The sequence below is a fragment of the Epinephelus fuscoguttatus genome, linkage group LG22 (genome assembly GCF_011397635.1).
Source record: "Epinephelus fuscoguttatus linkage group LG22, E.fuscoguttatus.final_Chr_v1".
NCBI lineage: Eukaryota > Metazoa > Chordata > Actinopteri > Perciformes > Serranidae > Epinephelus > Epinephelus fuscoguttatus.
The window spans coordinates 4,733,170-4,750,427 of record NC_064773.1 but is presented as its reverse complement, the minus strand read 5'-3'; the positions used below and the strand labels follow the sequence as shown (position 1 = coordinate 4,750,427).

Below are 17,258 nucleotides of genomic sequence, written 5' to 3'. Positions count from 1 at the left end.
CACTGTCGGCTATAAACTCACTGGACCCTCTACAAGTCCAGCAAGAGAGTCCTTGGCCACAAATAAAAACATGCACACAGCCCACAATCTCCGTCACGGATACCAGTGTGATCCCTGAAGCATGAAAAGGGGTCTAATTGCATTTAGCTTAAGTCAGGCCGCTGTGGAATACTAATATGGCTGTAAGGGGTTCAGCGTTAAGGCTAAGCTGTAGTACAAAGAAAAGACTGAATCCCATTTCCTCCCAGATTCCTCTGCCTCTCACTATGGGAACCACGGGGCCTCCTGGGGAGGAATTCCCAGCAGAAAAGGGCTTTACTGTATTTGTTTATTTGCCCCAGACAGTTTGCCTTGTTGCGTATAGACGCCCCCCTCCGTCCTCAGAGTCTTCTCCCGCTGTGTGTGTGCGTGCTCTCGGCAGCCCACAGCGACATGCCTTTCACTGACACACACCATCCTGTCATAAAAATGCCAGCCGGCTCAATAAGGAGCATGTTTGTTCGGAGCGTTTTGGAATTCCAGTTCCTCCCGTCGAACCCCAGAGACCCAGAGAGGAAGTTGGAGAATGGCTGGAGTCAAATACTTCCTGTAAAGGGCTGAAAAACTGTCAAAGAGAGGAGCGTTGCATAACTGCTGGGATCCTAACGATGTGGGCTGTTTGACGGACGAACCCGGTAGTTTGAGATTAAAACAGTTTGTGTTTGTTTCTTAGTGGAGTAGCATTATGAAGAATTAAATATTCTTTGTATTTATGCAGTGAGTTTCTGCTCCAAGTGAGGGAGTTAAAGTATCTCGTGGTCTTGTTCACGAGTGAGGGTAGAATGGAGCGAGAGATGGATCGGCGGTTTGGTGCGGCGTCTGTTTACTGGTCCGTCTACGTCCCAACCCTCACCTATGGTCATGAGCTTCAGGTAGTGACTGAAAGAATGAGGGCGTGGATACAAGCAGCCGAAATAAGTTCCTCCGTGGGGTGTCTGGCCTCAGCCTTAGAGATAGGGGGAGGAGCTTGGACATCCGGAGGGAGTTCGGAGTAGAGCCGAACGGGGTCAGTTGAGGTCTGATCAGGATCCTCCTGGGCGCCTCCCGTTAGAGGTGTTCCAGGCACGTCCCACTGGTAGGAGGCCCCGGGGCAGACCCAGAACACACTGGAGGGATTATATATCTCATCTGGCCTGGAAACACCTTGGGTTCCTCCAGGAGGAGCTGGAAAGTGTTGCTGGGGAGAGAGACGTCTGGAGAACTTTACACAGTCTGCTGCCTCTCCGACCTGGCTTCGGATAAGCAGCTGAAAATGGATGGATGGATATTCTTTATATTTATGTACATGTTGTTTGAAGCCCTAAAATGAATAATTTACCCCAAAACAGTACAAATTGTGTTTGGTATAGTACTGCGTGATAATTCGGTTGGCGAGTGTAGTTCGGCAGGCAAAAAATAATTCCTACATAAAACTGCTCACAATTTTTCTTGAGTCACCCGGTCATGATTTCTGTGAAGAGACATTGATGTTGAGTTTTACAAATGTATTCTTTTGTAGAGCTTAGATTCTCTGCCTGAACCCAACCCAACCCGTGGGCCGCAAAAAATCAGCAAAAATGACAGCAAAAAGACGGGGACCTCGACACTTAAAGGACAACTTCGGTATTTTTCAACCTGGGCCCTATTTCCCCATGTGTATGTGTGCGTATGATTCATAGGTACAACTCATTTTAAAATTGGTTCAGTATTGAGGGAGGCGGATGCAGCCGGGAGCTGCGAAACGAGCTAAAACGGTAACGGGGGCAAATGCGTCCCGTATAAGTTTGCGCATTAAAAGTGCTATTTCTCGCCACTGACCGGTTCAGATCACCAGTGCTATCTCTGTAAATGAATTTTAGAACGAGTTGTACCTATGAATCATACGCACACATACGCATGGGGAAATAGGGCCCAGGTTGAAAAATACTGAAGTTATCCTTTAAGAAGCAGATGATGAAGGCTTGCCATGGAAAGAAAGACGAGAGTCAGCCTTCAATGTCCACGTTCGTATCCTCAAAAAAAAAAAAAAAAAAAAAAAATGTCAGGTTTAAACCAGGCTCGGGCTCGTCATTACAGTTAAAGGGACGGGCCAGGCCAGGCTCAGACAGAACATGCACGGGCTTGGGTGCTTGGGTGGGGTCGGGCTGGATTTTTTGGGCCTGATCTAAGCTCTATTCTTTTGGCACTGTCAACACCCCAAGCTGAGTGCCATCTAGTTCCATTATATTGGAGAGAAGGCAGACATCTCTACGGCTGATATCTCCAACACTCTGCAACTCACACCAAAACTATCTAGACTGATAAATAGCTCCATTGGTAAAAAGAAAAATATGAAGTTTTGATTTTGAGGTGAACTGTCCCTTTAAAAACTTTGTCTTCACCACATATTCGTGCATAGTTTGTTTGTATTTTTCCAAAAATTGGGCGTTTTAGACAAAGATAAATGGATGTATTAATATATGTACGCATACACTATTTAAAAGTCATTTTTTTGGAAATGCATTTGATGCTGAATGTACATTAAAATATAAAGAAAAAGGAGAAAAAAAACAACTTTCAGCTTTTGCTAAATGAAAAATGGATTTTGTATAAAAAGTTCCTCAGAGCAAAAATTTTGAGAAAAATTGTGGTTTCAGAAAACTCAAATATAATATTGGCAACAGTGCAAAAATATATGAAAAATAAATAAAGTCAGACGAACACAACCCAAGTTTTTCTTTTCTGAGAAACACAGGACATCACTTCATGTAGAAGAAGAGGTTGAGCAAACATGGATTAAGGCGCTGTGGGGATCAGTCTTGTCACATCAGATCAGTCCATTAAAACAATTTTTCCTCTCATAATAACAAACTAATAAATCATCTCTGCATGACTTCCCAATGTTTCTTGAGGCCAACTGCATGGATGATTAAATGAACTTTTTACTGGCAGCACTGAAGGAAATAGGAAGTAAACGAAAATAAGATCTAAATTGAAATTCTCATATAAGTTTTATTGTAATAGATTTGTACTGAGGCAGAATATCGTTGTAATCATCAAACATTTTCACTATGTTGTGTCTCGTTCAGCGCGCTGCGTCTCCTTGCGCTGCCTGTAGGTGTGATTCATTATACTGCACGCCTCCGTTACTACGTGCCGCTCACCGTATTCAACATAAACACAACATGACCCTGCTGAACAGAGTGTGTGCCAGCTTTGTTCACACACATCCGATGTTTGGAGCCGCTCATGGTTGGCTGAATCAGGAAGTGTGTGTGTGTGGGAAACACTGATTTACAGTCCTGAGAGGTGAGAGGTGTGTGTTCACTGTGTGTGTGTGTGTGTGTGTGTTATCAGGGTGTGTAGCAACAGCGATAAACACATTTACAGTTGCACAACGTGGCTCAGCAAACAGAGAAAAGCTTTCTGTGACATCACTGCGTCACCACAGCTGTCAGTTTAAAGGAGCTCCACTCGTCAGCCTGCTTCATATAGACACACACACACACACGTTATTCTCTCGGCTGAGGTCAGGCTGACACGCTGGCCTCGCCAAGCTTTCTCTGACTGGCTTGAAGTGTGTGTTCTCCACGTCAGCTGTGGGTCCTGGCACACTGAGGGAGAGCTGGAGTAACACAGAGCGTGTCTGTGATGACAGGATCATCTGACGTGTGCAGCAAGAAGCAACAACAGTACAGAAAACTTAGAGGAAGTCTTTGAAGGAAGTTTTTCAGTGATTTTTTTTTTTTTTTTTACCAAGTGTCAACATGAAATACCTCATGTTCTTACTTTGTTGTAAAGCTGGTGGCCCACATTCACGCTCTGTGTTCTGTGTTTAAATCTATGGATGTTGAATCTGTTTTTTAGTCGCTCCAGCTCCAGACTTTATACCCTATGACATCACAAGTTTTACCTGGTATTAACGTGCACGTCTGTGTCCGAACACAAGCTAACAGCCGAGACTCATCGCTGTTCACACCTGTGTCTGTCATGGGTCTCCAGCTGACCACTTGTGTTCGGATTTCATTACTGCCCATGTCTCTTGTGTTAGAAGGTCAAAGGGCCCGGTGCATGATGCTCACTAGTCACGTTAGACGTAACGGTACAGCCGGAGATATCGATGTCTGTGACTTCAACGTGTCTGCTTCCATAGGACGAGACGATGGATGGTTGATGACTGATGACCTTACGCTTTGTCGAGTAAAGCGTCAGTGCTCTTTCACCAAAACTACTACCACATCCTGCATTGGTGACATAATTCCTGTCAGGGATGCATCAGGACGTATCAGTGTAACACCACAAAATAAGGGCGGCACGGTGTCGCAGTGGTTAACATTGTCACTTCACAGCAAGAGGGTTCATGGTCTGAACCTGGGGGTTTGAAGCCCAGGGTGGAGAGCCCCTCTGTGTGGAGTTTGCATGTTCTCCCCGTGTCAGCGTGGGTTTTCTCCAGGTGCTCCAGCTTCCTCCCACAGTCCAAAGACATGCAGGTTAACTGGTGACTCTATAGCCCCTTTTACACTGCCAGATTTCGGCGAATGTTGGGCCGTTTTACCGGCAAGCTGCGAGCGTTTAGACACACAGAGCCGGATCGGCGAGTTCATCCGAGGTGCCCAATTTTCCGCCTCATAGGGTAGACATATTGGTGGAACCCTTTTAGTTTAAACAGACCGAGGCGCCTTCCGCAATGGGAGGAGCTGTTGATGACTTGTGGGAGGAGCTGTTGATGACGCCGCACGTGCGAGCCACTGGCGGTGGATAAACAGGAAACAGCTGATAGCAGGAATTAGCGAGCAGCTAGTAGCAAGAGGGAAACACAAACCTGACAGACACTGTAAAGATGAGCAACTGGGGAGACAAGGAATTGCGCGCCCTCCTTGTCCTCGCAAACGAAGAGGCCATTAACCGTCAGATGACGGGGACGGTGAAGAACGGGCCAACTTACGAGAGAATCGCCGAAGGACTGACCAGCCACGGCTTCCCTCCCACGTCACTGTTTACGTCACATGCTGAGCTACACGTTTTGTTACTTGCTCACGCCCCCCATTGCCCCGAAAAAGGTGCATTCTGTATAAACAAAAGTAGGTAGGCGGCATTTTGCTGCACTCCCCGATTTTGTTTTTATACTGCCAATGCTGAAAAAAAAACTGATCGGGCTTTCCTGCAAATTTGCACAACTCCTATCTAAAAAGGGCTTAAGTTACCCGTAGGTGTGAATGTGAGTGTGAATGTCTGTCTCTGTGTGTCAGCCCTGTGAGAGTCTGGTGACCTGTCCAGGCTCCAGCCCCTCTCAACAGGATAAGCTGTCACGGAAAATGAATAAGGTGGCCAAATGTGTCCTGGATCACCTCGGCAAGTTGTTTGAGTAATCTGATCACAATGCCTCTTGGTGGTCCTTTACACTTGTATGATCTGATTACCTAAGACACATGTTAACACCAGGTGTAAACAGTCTCTTTAAGAGTGACGGCAAGAATCCACAACTTCTGACTCTTGAGGCAAAATGGTAGCAGGTCACTGGGGAGCTCTTCATCCCTGTCTTTATTTAGCACTTTTTAGATGAAGCCCTGAGCGTGAGTTTTGTTTCTGTGACATTAACGCCATGTTACCAGAGGGTTGACTGCTCGTATATGGTTATAAAAGCACAGCACTCACCCGCAACTTTCAGTGACCTCCCACAAATTGACTGTTTTGTCTTATTTATCTTATTTGTGATAGTTTCTGACTGACATATACAGCTTGGGATAGAAAGTAGCTAAAGGAGTGACAGTGACGACACCAGAGCCTGTCTGAAAAATTCTGAGATTTTCAACTCAGACCGGCTGCACAAAAATGCCCTAGACGCTGCTGACAATGTCTGTTTTTCAGGGCGGTTGCATACGCTCTCTCCTCACTGTGAAGAAGTGAATATAGACGCTGGCACACATCGACTAACTTCTCTGGTTTCTGGCTTTGAGAGAGAGTAGCTCACGTTCACAAATATTCATGAAGCTTGTTGAATTTCCATTTGAGGTGTAAACGCTGCTGGTTGATATCCACAACCACAACCACCACACACAGGTTATGTTGACTCCAGCTTCCAGTGGAAACAGACTTGATTCTTGTCTTGACTTTGTGTAAAAGCTTGAAAACATTACTACAAGCACACAGTCTGTGAAGCCAGACTTTGTACTGAAACTCCACACTCATCCATCCTCTCCTTCTCTTCTCTGTTTGCTCTGCAGCGTCTGATACCGAGCAGGATGCGGCGGTGAAACTTGACCAGGAGCGCGCTGAGATAGTCGCCAAATATGACAAGGTATGGTGAACACTCCCTCCAGCCAGCAGCACACACACTTTATTCTGGTGAAGTTACAGCTCACAACAGTAGTTTCTTCTTGTGGTCACCCACAGCTGAATTACAGTCACTCACTCACGCTGAGATTCATAACAGTGTGGTGAAATCCCTCCATGAATCACAGCCTGGAACACAATAATAACAGCAAGCGTCATTCAACTCTGTGTTTTCAACCTTCTCATGAGTAAAGCGAGGCTGTGATTATCATGTTGCCACATTACAGACAGAGGATCCTCAGCAGAGAGCCAACGGAGATTAACATGAAAATTGAAGAAATACTGTACCCGAGAAAATGAGCGTTAGTATATCAATTACTCGCCATGGTTACAGTGAACTCATGAAGAAAACTCTCATGCCTCCACAGTGAAGGAAGAATCCAAAAACGGAGAAAATTCAAATGGGTCCATGTTCAACAACAGCAAAACTATATCAAAACATCTGCTCACAAACTCACACACAACTCAGGCAGTTTAATCCAAGTCCAGTTTATCCAGTTGTACTTCCTCAACAGAAAGTACAACTTCCTGATCTTATCTGTGCTCTCTTCTAGGGGTATAAATCACTGGTTTCATCATGATACAATATTATATCAATTCTTTGGACAACGATACGATATTTACTGATATTACAAAGTCTGCCACGATACAGTTTCTGCCTATAGCCCTATTCGGACGGGATTAGTTTAACGTGGAGACGTGGGGTAACGTAATTATTACCAGGGATTTTAGTCCCGTCCGAACGCGCCATGTCTGTAATCATTACGGATAATGTCAGTAAAAATTATGACGACTTTTACCTTCTGTAAAATGATCTGTAGACATTCTTCTAATCGTATAGCCCTACGTGGGAGACCAATCAAAAAGGTCGAGAAGAAAGCACGAGACTTCTGGTTGTGTTAGGTCGGCCTAATATGAATCCATACTGCTAATGGTTGTGTACACACAATCCTGATCATGGGCAGTACTTCATATTGGGCTAACCATTAATTATTATTATCCTTCAGCTGATGCTTACAGGAAGCAACGTAGCACGCACATGCCGACAGGGAGGTGACGCCAGAGCGCAAACCGAGTTACCACTCCCATCTCTGGTAGAATTACGGAGATTTCTTGTCCCGTGCGAATCGGACATTTATATTACAGACATCCTGTGGTGAACTGACATTAGTCCACACCCCTATGGAAAACTAATCCCGTCTGAATAGTACTTAAGAGACTTTTATGGAAGAAACTTTTTCATTTTAATCTAAACCATCATCTTTTTTTATAAAACAGCTGTTTTGGCCAATCACCCATTATTAGCTTAAGCATGTTTACATTGCATAAATTAGCTTAGCAGCTAGCGGAGTTTTTCCTCTACTCATAGCTTAACAAATTACATGTAACGTTATCATTTTTCTTACTCACTAGCCCCTTTTACACTGCCAGATTTTCGGCGAATGTTGGACCGTTTTGCCAGCAAGCTGGGAGCGTTTGGCGAGTTGATCCGAGGTGCCCAATTTTCCACCTCGTAGGGTAGTCATATTGGTGGAACCCTTTTAGTTTAAACAGACCGAGGCGGCCTTCCACAACGGGAACGGGAAGGGCTGTTGATGACTTGTGGGAGGAGCTGTTGGTGATGCCGCACGTGCGAGCCACTGGTGGTGGGTAAACAGGAAACAGCTGATAGCAGGAATTAGCGAGCAGCTAGTAGCAAGAGGGAAACACAAACCTGTCAGACACTGTAAAGATGAGCAAGTGCCGTCTAGGCAGGTAATGTTGCGTCGCCGCATTCTTTACATACACCATGTGCTCTGTCTGTTGACTAGGGTTGGGTCGGTTCTTGGTACCACCAGTTCAGTTCGGTACTCCGTCTTGGACCAGGTTTTTTTTTTTTTTTTTTTGAGACCGACTGGACCGCATGCTCGGGCGTAACGTATGCAGAGCGGACACCACGGAGGTCCGCCCAGTAAAAGTGGACATCCGCAAGCCCTGTGCGCACAAAGCACGACCGCGTGGACTCCGCTCCGCGCACCAGTGTCACACAAAAGACTGTTCAGCATGTATTTTTCACAGACATTTTTACACGAAGTCCGCTCCGAGTCTGTGAGCACCTGTGTCTGCCTCTTCGCCAAGCGCACAGCGAGCAGCTGAGAGAGGAGGGTGGGGCGGGGACTGAGCTAGGGGGTGTGCATGCACCGAGGCCTCTACTGTAGCCTGGAGTTTGTTTAATAGTGACGGGGAGTCGATAATGGCGGACAGTGTAGTCTAAAAGAAATCAAAGAATGCGCCACTATGACAACACTTTGGCTTTGAGCCAGACGAAGGAGGCAACCCTTGTTTGCACTGATTGAGTCAGCTGCAAAATTTATTTGTAAGGAATAAAAGAAGCAACATGTTACTGTCACTGTTGTCCTAAGGTCGTTTTTTTATTTTAAATGAGTCAATTGCGCCCCCAAGTGGCGAAAATCTCGTATTTCCGACCTGATGTGTTTTTTGTTTTTTTTTAACAAAAACCGGACCTTTTTTTTTTCTCATACCGACCCAACCCTACTGTTGACCCCTCGTTCTCCAAAATCCGCGGATTTATTCCCGAGCAAATAACTTAATCCTCAGCGCCTTTTTCTCATTTGCTTGCCGTCTGCCTGCTGCTGTTTGACTGTGAGGCAGAATTTCAAAATAAAAGCGTATGCTAAAGATGACGATATAGATGGATGTTTTCAATTTGCATTAATGATACTTGATCGTCGATCATTGAATCGATATATCGGTCCAGATCATTTGATTGTTACACCCCTACTCTCTTCACAGTAATTTTACCTCTCTGCACACGGCAACTGCTGATGTACCACTTCCACTTCGTTTGTGTTATTATGTGACCCCAAAACTACTGTTTTAATCAATGGAGTCTGGCTTTGAAGAGGTCGTAGATAACTTTCACTTTTTGTTGCAAGTTGAGGAAGTACTGAGTATATACCAGATAAATTGGGCTGCACGTGTTGTGTGACAGTTTGTAAATGGATGTTTTGATATAGTTTTGCTTTTGTTACATGCGGACCCCTTCGACTTTAATCCATCAACAGTTTTCTGTTTTTGGATTCTTCGTTCACCGTGAAGTCACGAGAGAAAAATAAAGTCTTCTTGAAGAATTCACTGTAACACGGGGTGACTAATTGAAGTACAAATGGTCATTTTGTGGGTGAAGTGTTCCTTTAAAAGCCACCGTGATGGTCCACACTGTGTGAATGTTGAACGGGCTGAACACTGTGTCAGAAGGACAGCGAAAGACAAACGTCAGTGCTTTTAAAAGAAGAAGAATCTATCTGCTGTGCGTGGATACTTTCCACAGTTTCCCTGCTGTGTGTGTGTGTGTGAGTGTGTGTGGTGGCGCTGTATGCATGTTTCCTGACTGACACCTCTATTTCACAGCCCGGCGGTATCAGTCGAACCAGCCCACCACGCTCGGTTTGTAAATTAGTCTTTTTAATTTAGTCCAGCAGGCTGCATAATCACACTGCCTCATTAAGAGTGAAGAGACCATGGAGAGGAGATGATGGAGGCGTGTGTGTGTGTGTGTGTGTGTGTGTGTGTGTGTGTGTGTGTGTGTGTGTGTGTGCGTGTGTTTTGGCCCAATAAAGCACAATCAGAGCTAAATCAGTGTCATTGTCGCTGTCGGGGATGGGAGGAGTTTAATGGAGTCGGTTATCACGACGACCACACACGCTGGTGTTCGCAGTTTCTCATCAGCCGGCGTTCATGTGTGGATATTAAAAATGATTTCTTGTCTCTGCAGAAAGTGCAGAAGTGAAGAGTTTTGTTTCCGAATGACTTATTCACTCAGGTCTGACTGCCGTCTGTTATGTCAGGCGCTGGAGCTGATGGTTTTGGATCGAAGCCAGTGATTTTCAGAGTGAATATTTGATTTACGTTTTCACCAAAATGTCACGTTAGAATCAGATCTTCTCGTTGACCAGTCGATCCAGGGATGGAAATGTCTGTGTCTGACTCCAGAGTCCTTTACAACTACTGGATGGATTGTTATAAAATTTTGTGCAGACATTCATGTTCCCCAGAGGATAACACCGACTGACTTTGGTGTCTCTGACTTTTCATCCACTTTGTTTTGAGTAAAAAGTCTCAACAACTATTTGCTGGAGTGTCATGAAAGTTTGTGCAGAGACAGAAGTGATGAACGTGTCAGCCATGATGGTGTTGGTGTTAGTGTGAGCACACACACACGGTGTGAGGTGGAATAAAACACCGAGGTCTTTTGATTCTTCAGAGATCTCTGTGTGTGTTAGAGTTATTTATTTAGCTGGTGTGTTTCTGCTGAGGGAGCGGTGCAGACGCTGGGCGAGGACACAGGGAGGAGATGAATTTAGAAATATTTCACCTCAACATCTGGTCGTCAGACTGACCTGTGAAACCACAGACAGGCCTTCTGTCTCTGCGACTGTATGGAGAATATTTTAGCATATTTTTGCCGTGCACAGTGGAGAGCAGCAGGGAGGTCTGGTAGCAGACGAGGTTAGAGGTTCGTTAACTGTTTCTGTCGTGGTCAGTTTGATATCTGTGTGTTCAAAGTTCTTTATCTCCAGGTGCACGTCACACACTGAGCGAGCCGCCTGTTAATGACGCTGTGGGCTAATGGGCATGTAGCTACTTCCATGTTTCAGATGATACGTCATGTTTGTAGTCGACCAATGAAGATGAGTTTACATATCACCTTGGGTTCGTCCTTCACCTTCTCAAAATGATCCCACACTTTGGATTTCCTGCCCGACATGTTATTAACTAGCCTGTGGAATAACCGCAGGTACTAGCCCTGGAAATGAACCTGACGAGGACACTTCCTGTGTCTGTCCCTCGTGACCTTTCTTCTTTAACTGAACGGTGTGTAGGATTTAGGATTTTGTGGCATCTAGCTTTGAGGATTGCAGATTACAACCAGTGGAAACTTCTCCCAGTTAGAGTTCAATTAGTGTTCATTGTTCAGGATGTTCCTACCAGGAGTTGAATTATCTGTAGAGGTCTCTTCTCTTCTGCTAACTACGATGGCCGACGCGAAAACACAAATGCCCCCATCGAGAGCCAGTGTTTGGTTTGTCCATTCTGGGCTACTGTATAAACATGGAGGTGCAGCACTGTGATCGCTGTCTGTGCGTCATGGTGTTCACTTTACATCGACTCCTTTTTGACTTTTATGTCCAAAACTCTCCCATTATTCCTTTACTCACACACTCTTTGATATTCTGTACCTGCTCTCCTCTCTACATAATCCTTCTCCTCACACACTCACACACTCTTACTGTGGGTTTTCTGTGTCATCGGTCCATGATAGTGAATTAACTAGAACCGGTTTCTCTGAGGCCTGGAGTCAGACGGTGACGCAGGTGGGCGTCTGGGTGTTCATTTCACACCTGTTAATCGCTGCTCACACACTCACTCACACACACTCACTCACACACACACAGTTTATCTCTGTCTTATAAACACGCACTCGTGCCGACACACCTTCCCAAGGGCGGCGGAGTCGTGGCTCCCCTCCTAATGTAGCAGCCAATCAAAACATGATTCTCTGCCCCTGAAGAACGTGGGTGGCATGTAATGTGGCGCTCAGTCAGAAGTCACTGTTCAGTTTATTTTGGTACACAAACAGCAGCGGACAACCTGAAGGGCTGTGACTGGTGATGATAATGATAATGATGATGATGATCTACACTGTTGGTTGTACGTTCTTTCTTGTATGTTACACAAATTGTTTTTAAATGTTTTGTTTCTTTTTGCTTGGGATGTGCGAAATGTCAGCTCGTTTTTTGTGCTGCGCATAAAAATGACAAATAAAGAAGTTCAGTTCAGTTCATAACGTTATATATGACAACACAGCATCCATTTGCTAATGGCTAACGTTAGCCTACTGTAGCGTAGCCTCTGAAACATTAACGTTATCTTCCTTGTGCGTTTCCACTTACTAGTAATGTTAACGCTACTATCTAACGTTAGCACTGTAACCTTATTCTAAAACTCATCAGTTATCACTGACTCCGGTTGAGTTTTAAAACGCCGGGGTTGCATTTGTAACGTTACACTCGCTCTCCTCTTCCGCGTATCTAATGTTACCATGCCAACACCTATGCCTATCATATGAGGACGTAATGGAGGAGGTGGGAGTAGGCCTTTGGAGGGAGGTGGAGTTGCAGGAGGAGGGGGATGGGTATTAGAGGGAGGCGGGAGTTGCTTTAATGTGTTGTGAATATCATGTCAGAAAATTCTTCACGTCTTCAAACTGCTGACCAACGATCCAAATAGCCATGGCCGGTTTGTCGTCCGTCCCATTCTCGTGAACGCGGTATCGCAGGAACATCTTCAGGGAGTTTCTTCAAATTTGGCGCAAATGTTCACTTTGAGTAAAGGATAAACTGATTAGAATTTGTTGGTCAGTCAAGGAGAAATTAATTCGATTTTTCGTGTTCAAGGGTCAAATGTCAAGTTCACTGTGACGTTGAATACCTCTGATTTTGTGAACACGATATCTCAAAAATGCCTTAAAGGAATTTCTTCAAATTTGGCTCAAACGTCCACTTTGAGTAAAGAATGAACTGATTAGAATGTGATGGTCAAAGGTCAAGGTGACCGTGACCTTGTTTGTCACATATTCGAGGACGCAACAGTTGAGGATCAAAGGTCAAAGTCACGGTGACATTGTATACCTCTCATTTCATCAATGTGTTATCTTAAGAACACTTTCAGAGAGATTCCTGAAATTTGCCACAAATGTTCACTTTGAGTAATAGATGAACTGATTCGAATTTGGAAGTCAAGGTCACTGTGACCTTGTTTGTCACATTCTCATGAATGCAATATCTCAGGAACACCTTGAGGGAATTTCCAAATTTGGCACACACGCTCAATTGGAATCAAGGAGAAACTAAACAGATTTTGGTAGTCAAGGGTCAAAGGTCAAGGTCACCATGACATTCCATACCTCTCATTTTGTGAACACGATATCTCACAACACCTTGAAGGACTTTTTGGCTCAAATGTCCACTTTGAATATAGGATGAACTGACTACAATTTGATTATCAAAGGTCAAGGTCACTGTGACCTTGTCTGTCTCGTTTTTGTGAATGCAAAATCTTAAGAATGCCTTGAGGGAGTTTCCAAATTTGGCACAAACATTCACTTGGCACAAACGTTCACTTGGCACACACATTCACTTGGAATCAAGAAGAAACTAAACAGATGTTGGTAGTCAAAGGTCAAGGTCACCATGACATTCCATACCTCTCATTTTGTGAACACGATATCTCACAACACCTTGAAGGAATTTTTTGCCTCAAACGTCCACTTTGAATATAGGATGAACTGACTACAATTTGATTATCAAAGGTCAAGGTCACTGTGACCTTGTTTGTCACATTCTCGTGAATGCAATATCTCAGGAATGTCTTGAAGTAATTTCCAAATTTGGCACAAACGTTCACTTGGAATCAAGGAGAAACTAAACAGATTTTGGTAGTCAAGGGTCAAAGGTCAAGGTCACCATGACATTCCATACCTCTCCTTTTGTGAGCACGATATCTCACAACACCTTGAGGGAATTTTTGGCTCAAACGTCCACTTTGAATAAAGGATGAGCTTATTACAATTTGATTACGAAAGGTCAAGGTCACTGTGACCTTGTCTGTCTCGTTTTTGTGAATGGGAATCTTTCCAAATTTGCCACAACTGTCCATTTGGAATCATGGAGGGATTGATTAGGTTTTGTTGGTCAAGGGTCAAAGACCAAGGTCAGTGTGACATTGCTTACCTCCCATTTCATGAACATGATATCTCAAAAACGTCCAAATTTGGCACAGTCCTCTGCTTTGAGTCAAGATTGAAGTGATTAGAATTCAGTGGTCGAGGGTCAAAGGTCAAGGTCACTGTCACCTCACAAAACATGTTTTTGGCCATAACTCAGAAATTCATACACTGACTATGGCAAAATTTTAACCCAAACATCTGATAGGATAAAATTATGGCGTCAACTTCTTGGATCCACTCAGATATCACACACACTGACACATCTGAAACCAGTCATCAGTAGACACTGTTGCCAGTTAACTTCCTGTTGATCTTGATTTGACATGTTCAGTACAGTGCAGTTACATTTCAGTTTTCCGTGTTGTTAACTCCCACTGTCTTCTTGATTCCAGGGAAAAGAGGCCACCGTGGAGCCGTGGGAGGACACCAACTTCCACCTGTATAAAGTCATCGACCGTTTCGGCTTTGTTCAGTAAGGACTCACACAGACACACATCACAACCTGTCATTACTCCTGATCACTAAATTAATGACCTCCAGAGGCCAGTTTGAACAGCAGCACCACACTGAGGGGAGCAGGGAGAAAATGAGAGGCTGTGGAGGCGAGTGTCGCTGAGAGCAGAGTGTGTTTGTGGCTTTGGCCGGGCCGGTCCTGAGGCTGCGAGGCTCTTAAACAGCACTGTGCTGGAGTGTTTTATATATATAGGCTGGCACACGCAGGCAGGAAACAGCCTGGTTAGCCATAATCACAGGGCATCAGTGTTAGCAGAGAGTGGTACGATCCAGACCAGACGCTAGTGAAACATGGAGGGAGAGATTGAAGGATTGTGGAAGAAAAAAAACCTCAGGGTTATATGATTGTTTAAGACAGGGACAGAAGTAGCCTGAGGTGAAGGTCACCGACTGGGCAGAGGAAGAAGATGAAGATGATGCTTCAGACTGGGCAGACCAGCAGCAGAGAAGAGCCAAGAGGACTCATGATCTCCACGTGGTCTGCAGGCTGAAGATCCTGCGTGGACGGAAAGAGCAGAGCAAGAATAGACAATAACTTAAAGGGCGTCTTCACAGATTTTATTTTAACCCAAGGTCATTCCCTCATAAACTGGGTTAGTTCAGTGAAGTGTGAAAGCTGCTGTCATCCTCAGTTTAGGAACAGAGAATCAGTCTGAAGTTAGTTCGAAGATCTCTGCAGGGTTTCCCCCACAGGTCATTGTTGCTCAAAGTGCGGCCTGCAGGTCAAATACGGCCCTCGGAAACATCTTATGTGGTCCCCAAAAAACATTAGGCCCGTTTCCACCGCAGGAACTTCAGGGCAAATTTACGGGGCCGGGGCCGTTGGTGCGTGTCTCCACTGCAGGAACCACCCCCTAAGGACAGAGTTCCGGAACTTTTACAGGGGCTAAACAAGTCCCTGCCTCGGAGTAGGTACTCAGAACGGCCCCAAGAGACTCCTGGCTGGGGCTTGGGGATTACTTGGTGCTGATTGGATATACTCAAGGCGGGATGTGACATTTTGTGATTACTATGGTTATCGTAGATTACCTGGGCTAACCATTAGCAGTTAGCCGTTAGCGGTGTCTGTATTAACTCATTAACTCAATATACGGTCCGTGAAAAAAAAAAAAAATTCCAGCGGATATCTTAGTTACAACATGATTGAGCTAGCAAAGCAGTTTTGTGTTGCTATGTGTGGTGTTTATTCAGTTTTGGGAAATCACGATGTCTAGAAAGCATCAGCTGACAGGGACAGCTAACAGCAGCAGCAAAGCTAACATCAGGACGTCATCTGTTAAAAGCCTCCCGTTGTCGGATATGACATGAAACTACTCCAGTTAGCTCAATCATGTTGTAACTAAGACATCCACTGGAAAAAAATATTTTTTTCATGGACCGTTTCCTGAGTTACTGAGTTATTACAGACACCGCTAACAGCTAACAGCGTCCCTACGCCCCTACGTCGCCCCGGTCAAAATGGTTGCGCAACGATTACTTCCCATCCAGAGCCCGGTAACTTTACAGGAACCTTCCTCCTACTCCGCTCTCTCAGTGGAGACACGGCGGTTGAGAGGGCCGAGCGAGAGGACGTTCCTGTAGTAGTTCCTGCCCCCAAATAGTAGCGGGAACTTCTTCAGTGGAAACGGGCCTGATGTTGATATTTGGTTGAATTGAGGTGGTGACATCAGGTGACAGAAATTCAATATCAGGACGTCTAATGTCAACGTTAATTAGATGATGACAGATAATGTAGATATTTTGGCAAGTAACAAAAATCTAAGGTCGTATGTGTCTTGTGCCACATGCTAACGTCATCCTGATCTAGAATTTAATCCTGAGGTGTCAAGAACAAAACCCAGTCCTTAAAAAATCCTTAAAAAAATTGAAATCAAGAACTCAGCTGTCACTTTTTAGTCTGATTTTAAACCAAGAAAGAAGTAAAGAGAAAACAGTGACTGGAAGCTTTTCAGTGGAGATGGTTACAGATGTTGTTAATTTATCCCTCATATTTAGAAGCTTTCATTGGTGATATATTCTCCGTCTCCCATGACGGTGCAGAGACGCCAAGATGGGGAAGACCCGGAAATGCTGACCAATCAGAGCAGGCTGGGCTTAAAGAGACAGTCACTAAAACAGTGTGTTTCAGACAAGCACTTTTTACAGAGATTGCGCGATATTGCTGCCACTAAGTCCCTTCTGCATGACTCCTTTGCATTTTTACACAGAACCAAACGACTGCGGTATCATACTGCTCCAGTGCATGATTTCAAATAGCATCCCGGCATCACTGTATCAAAAGAGGCATGATGGGCGTGACGTTTAACACAATAGCGTCAGTCTCTAGGGCAGTGCTTGTCAAATGTTTTGCGCCCAAGGCACACCAAAGGGCCGGCCAAAATCTCAAGGCACACCTGTATTTATATTTGTGTACAAAACTTTTTAAAATTACGAAAAAGCATCAGTAGGCCCGTTTCCACTGTAGAAGTTCCTGGTACTATTTGGGGGCAGGAACTACTACAGGAACGTCCTCTCGCTCGGCCCTCTCAACCGCCGTGTCTCCACTGAGAGAGCGGAGTGGGAGGAAGGTTCCTGTAAAGTTACCGGGCTCTGGATGTGACGTAATCGTTGCGCGACCATTTTGACC

General features: G+C 44.8%; 2 protein-coding genes across 3 annotated transcripts in view; both read left to right on the top strand.

Annotated features, from left to right (window-relative positions):
- LOC125883116 (USP6 N-terminal-like protein) overlaps positions 1-14,827 on the top strand; it is a 90,523-nt gene extending 75,696 nt beyond the window's left edge. For both annotated transcript variants that reach the window (XM_049567299.1, XM_049567300.1), the window contains exons 4-5: positions 6,222-6,295; positions 14,512-14,827. In XM_049567299.1, coding sequence (XP_049423256.1) covers positions 6,222-6,295; positions 14,512-14,595 — 158 coding nt within the window. In that variant the 3' untranslated portion in view covers positions 14,596-14,827. The remainder of the gene's footprint in view (positions 1-6,221; positions 6,296-14,511) is intronic.
- The window catches only part of LOC125883094 (USP6 N-terminal-like protein), a 354,121-nt gene that overhangs the window by 302,929 nt on the left and 33,934 nt on the right, over positions 1-17,258 (top strand). The window lies entirely within an intron of this gene.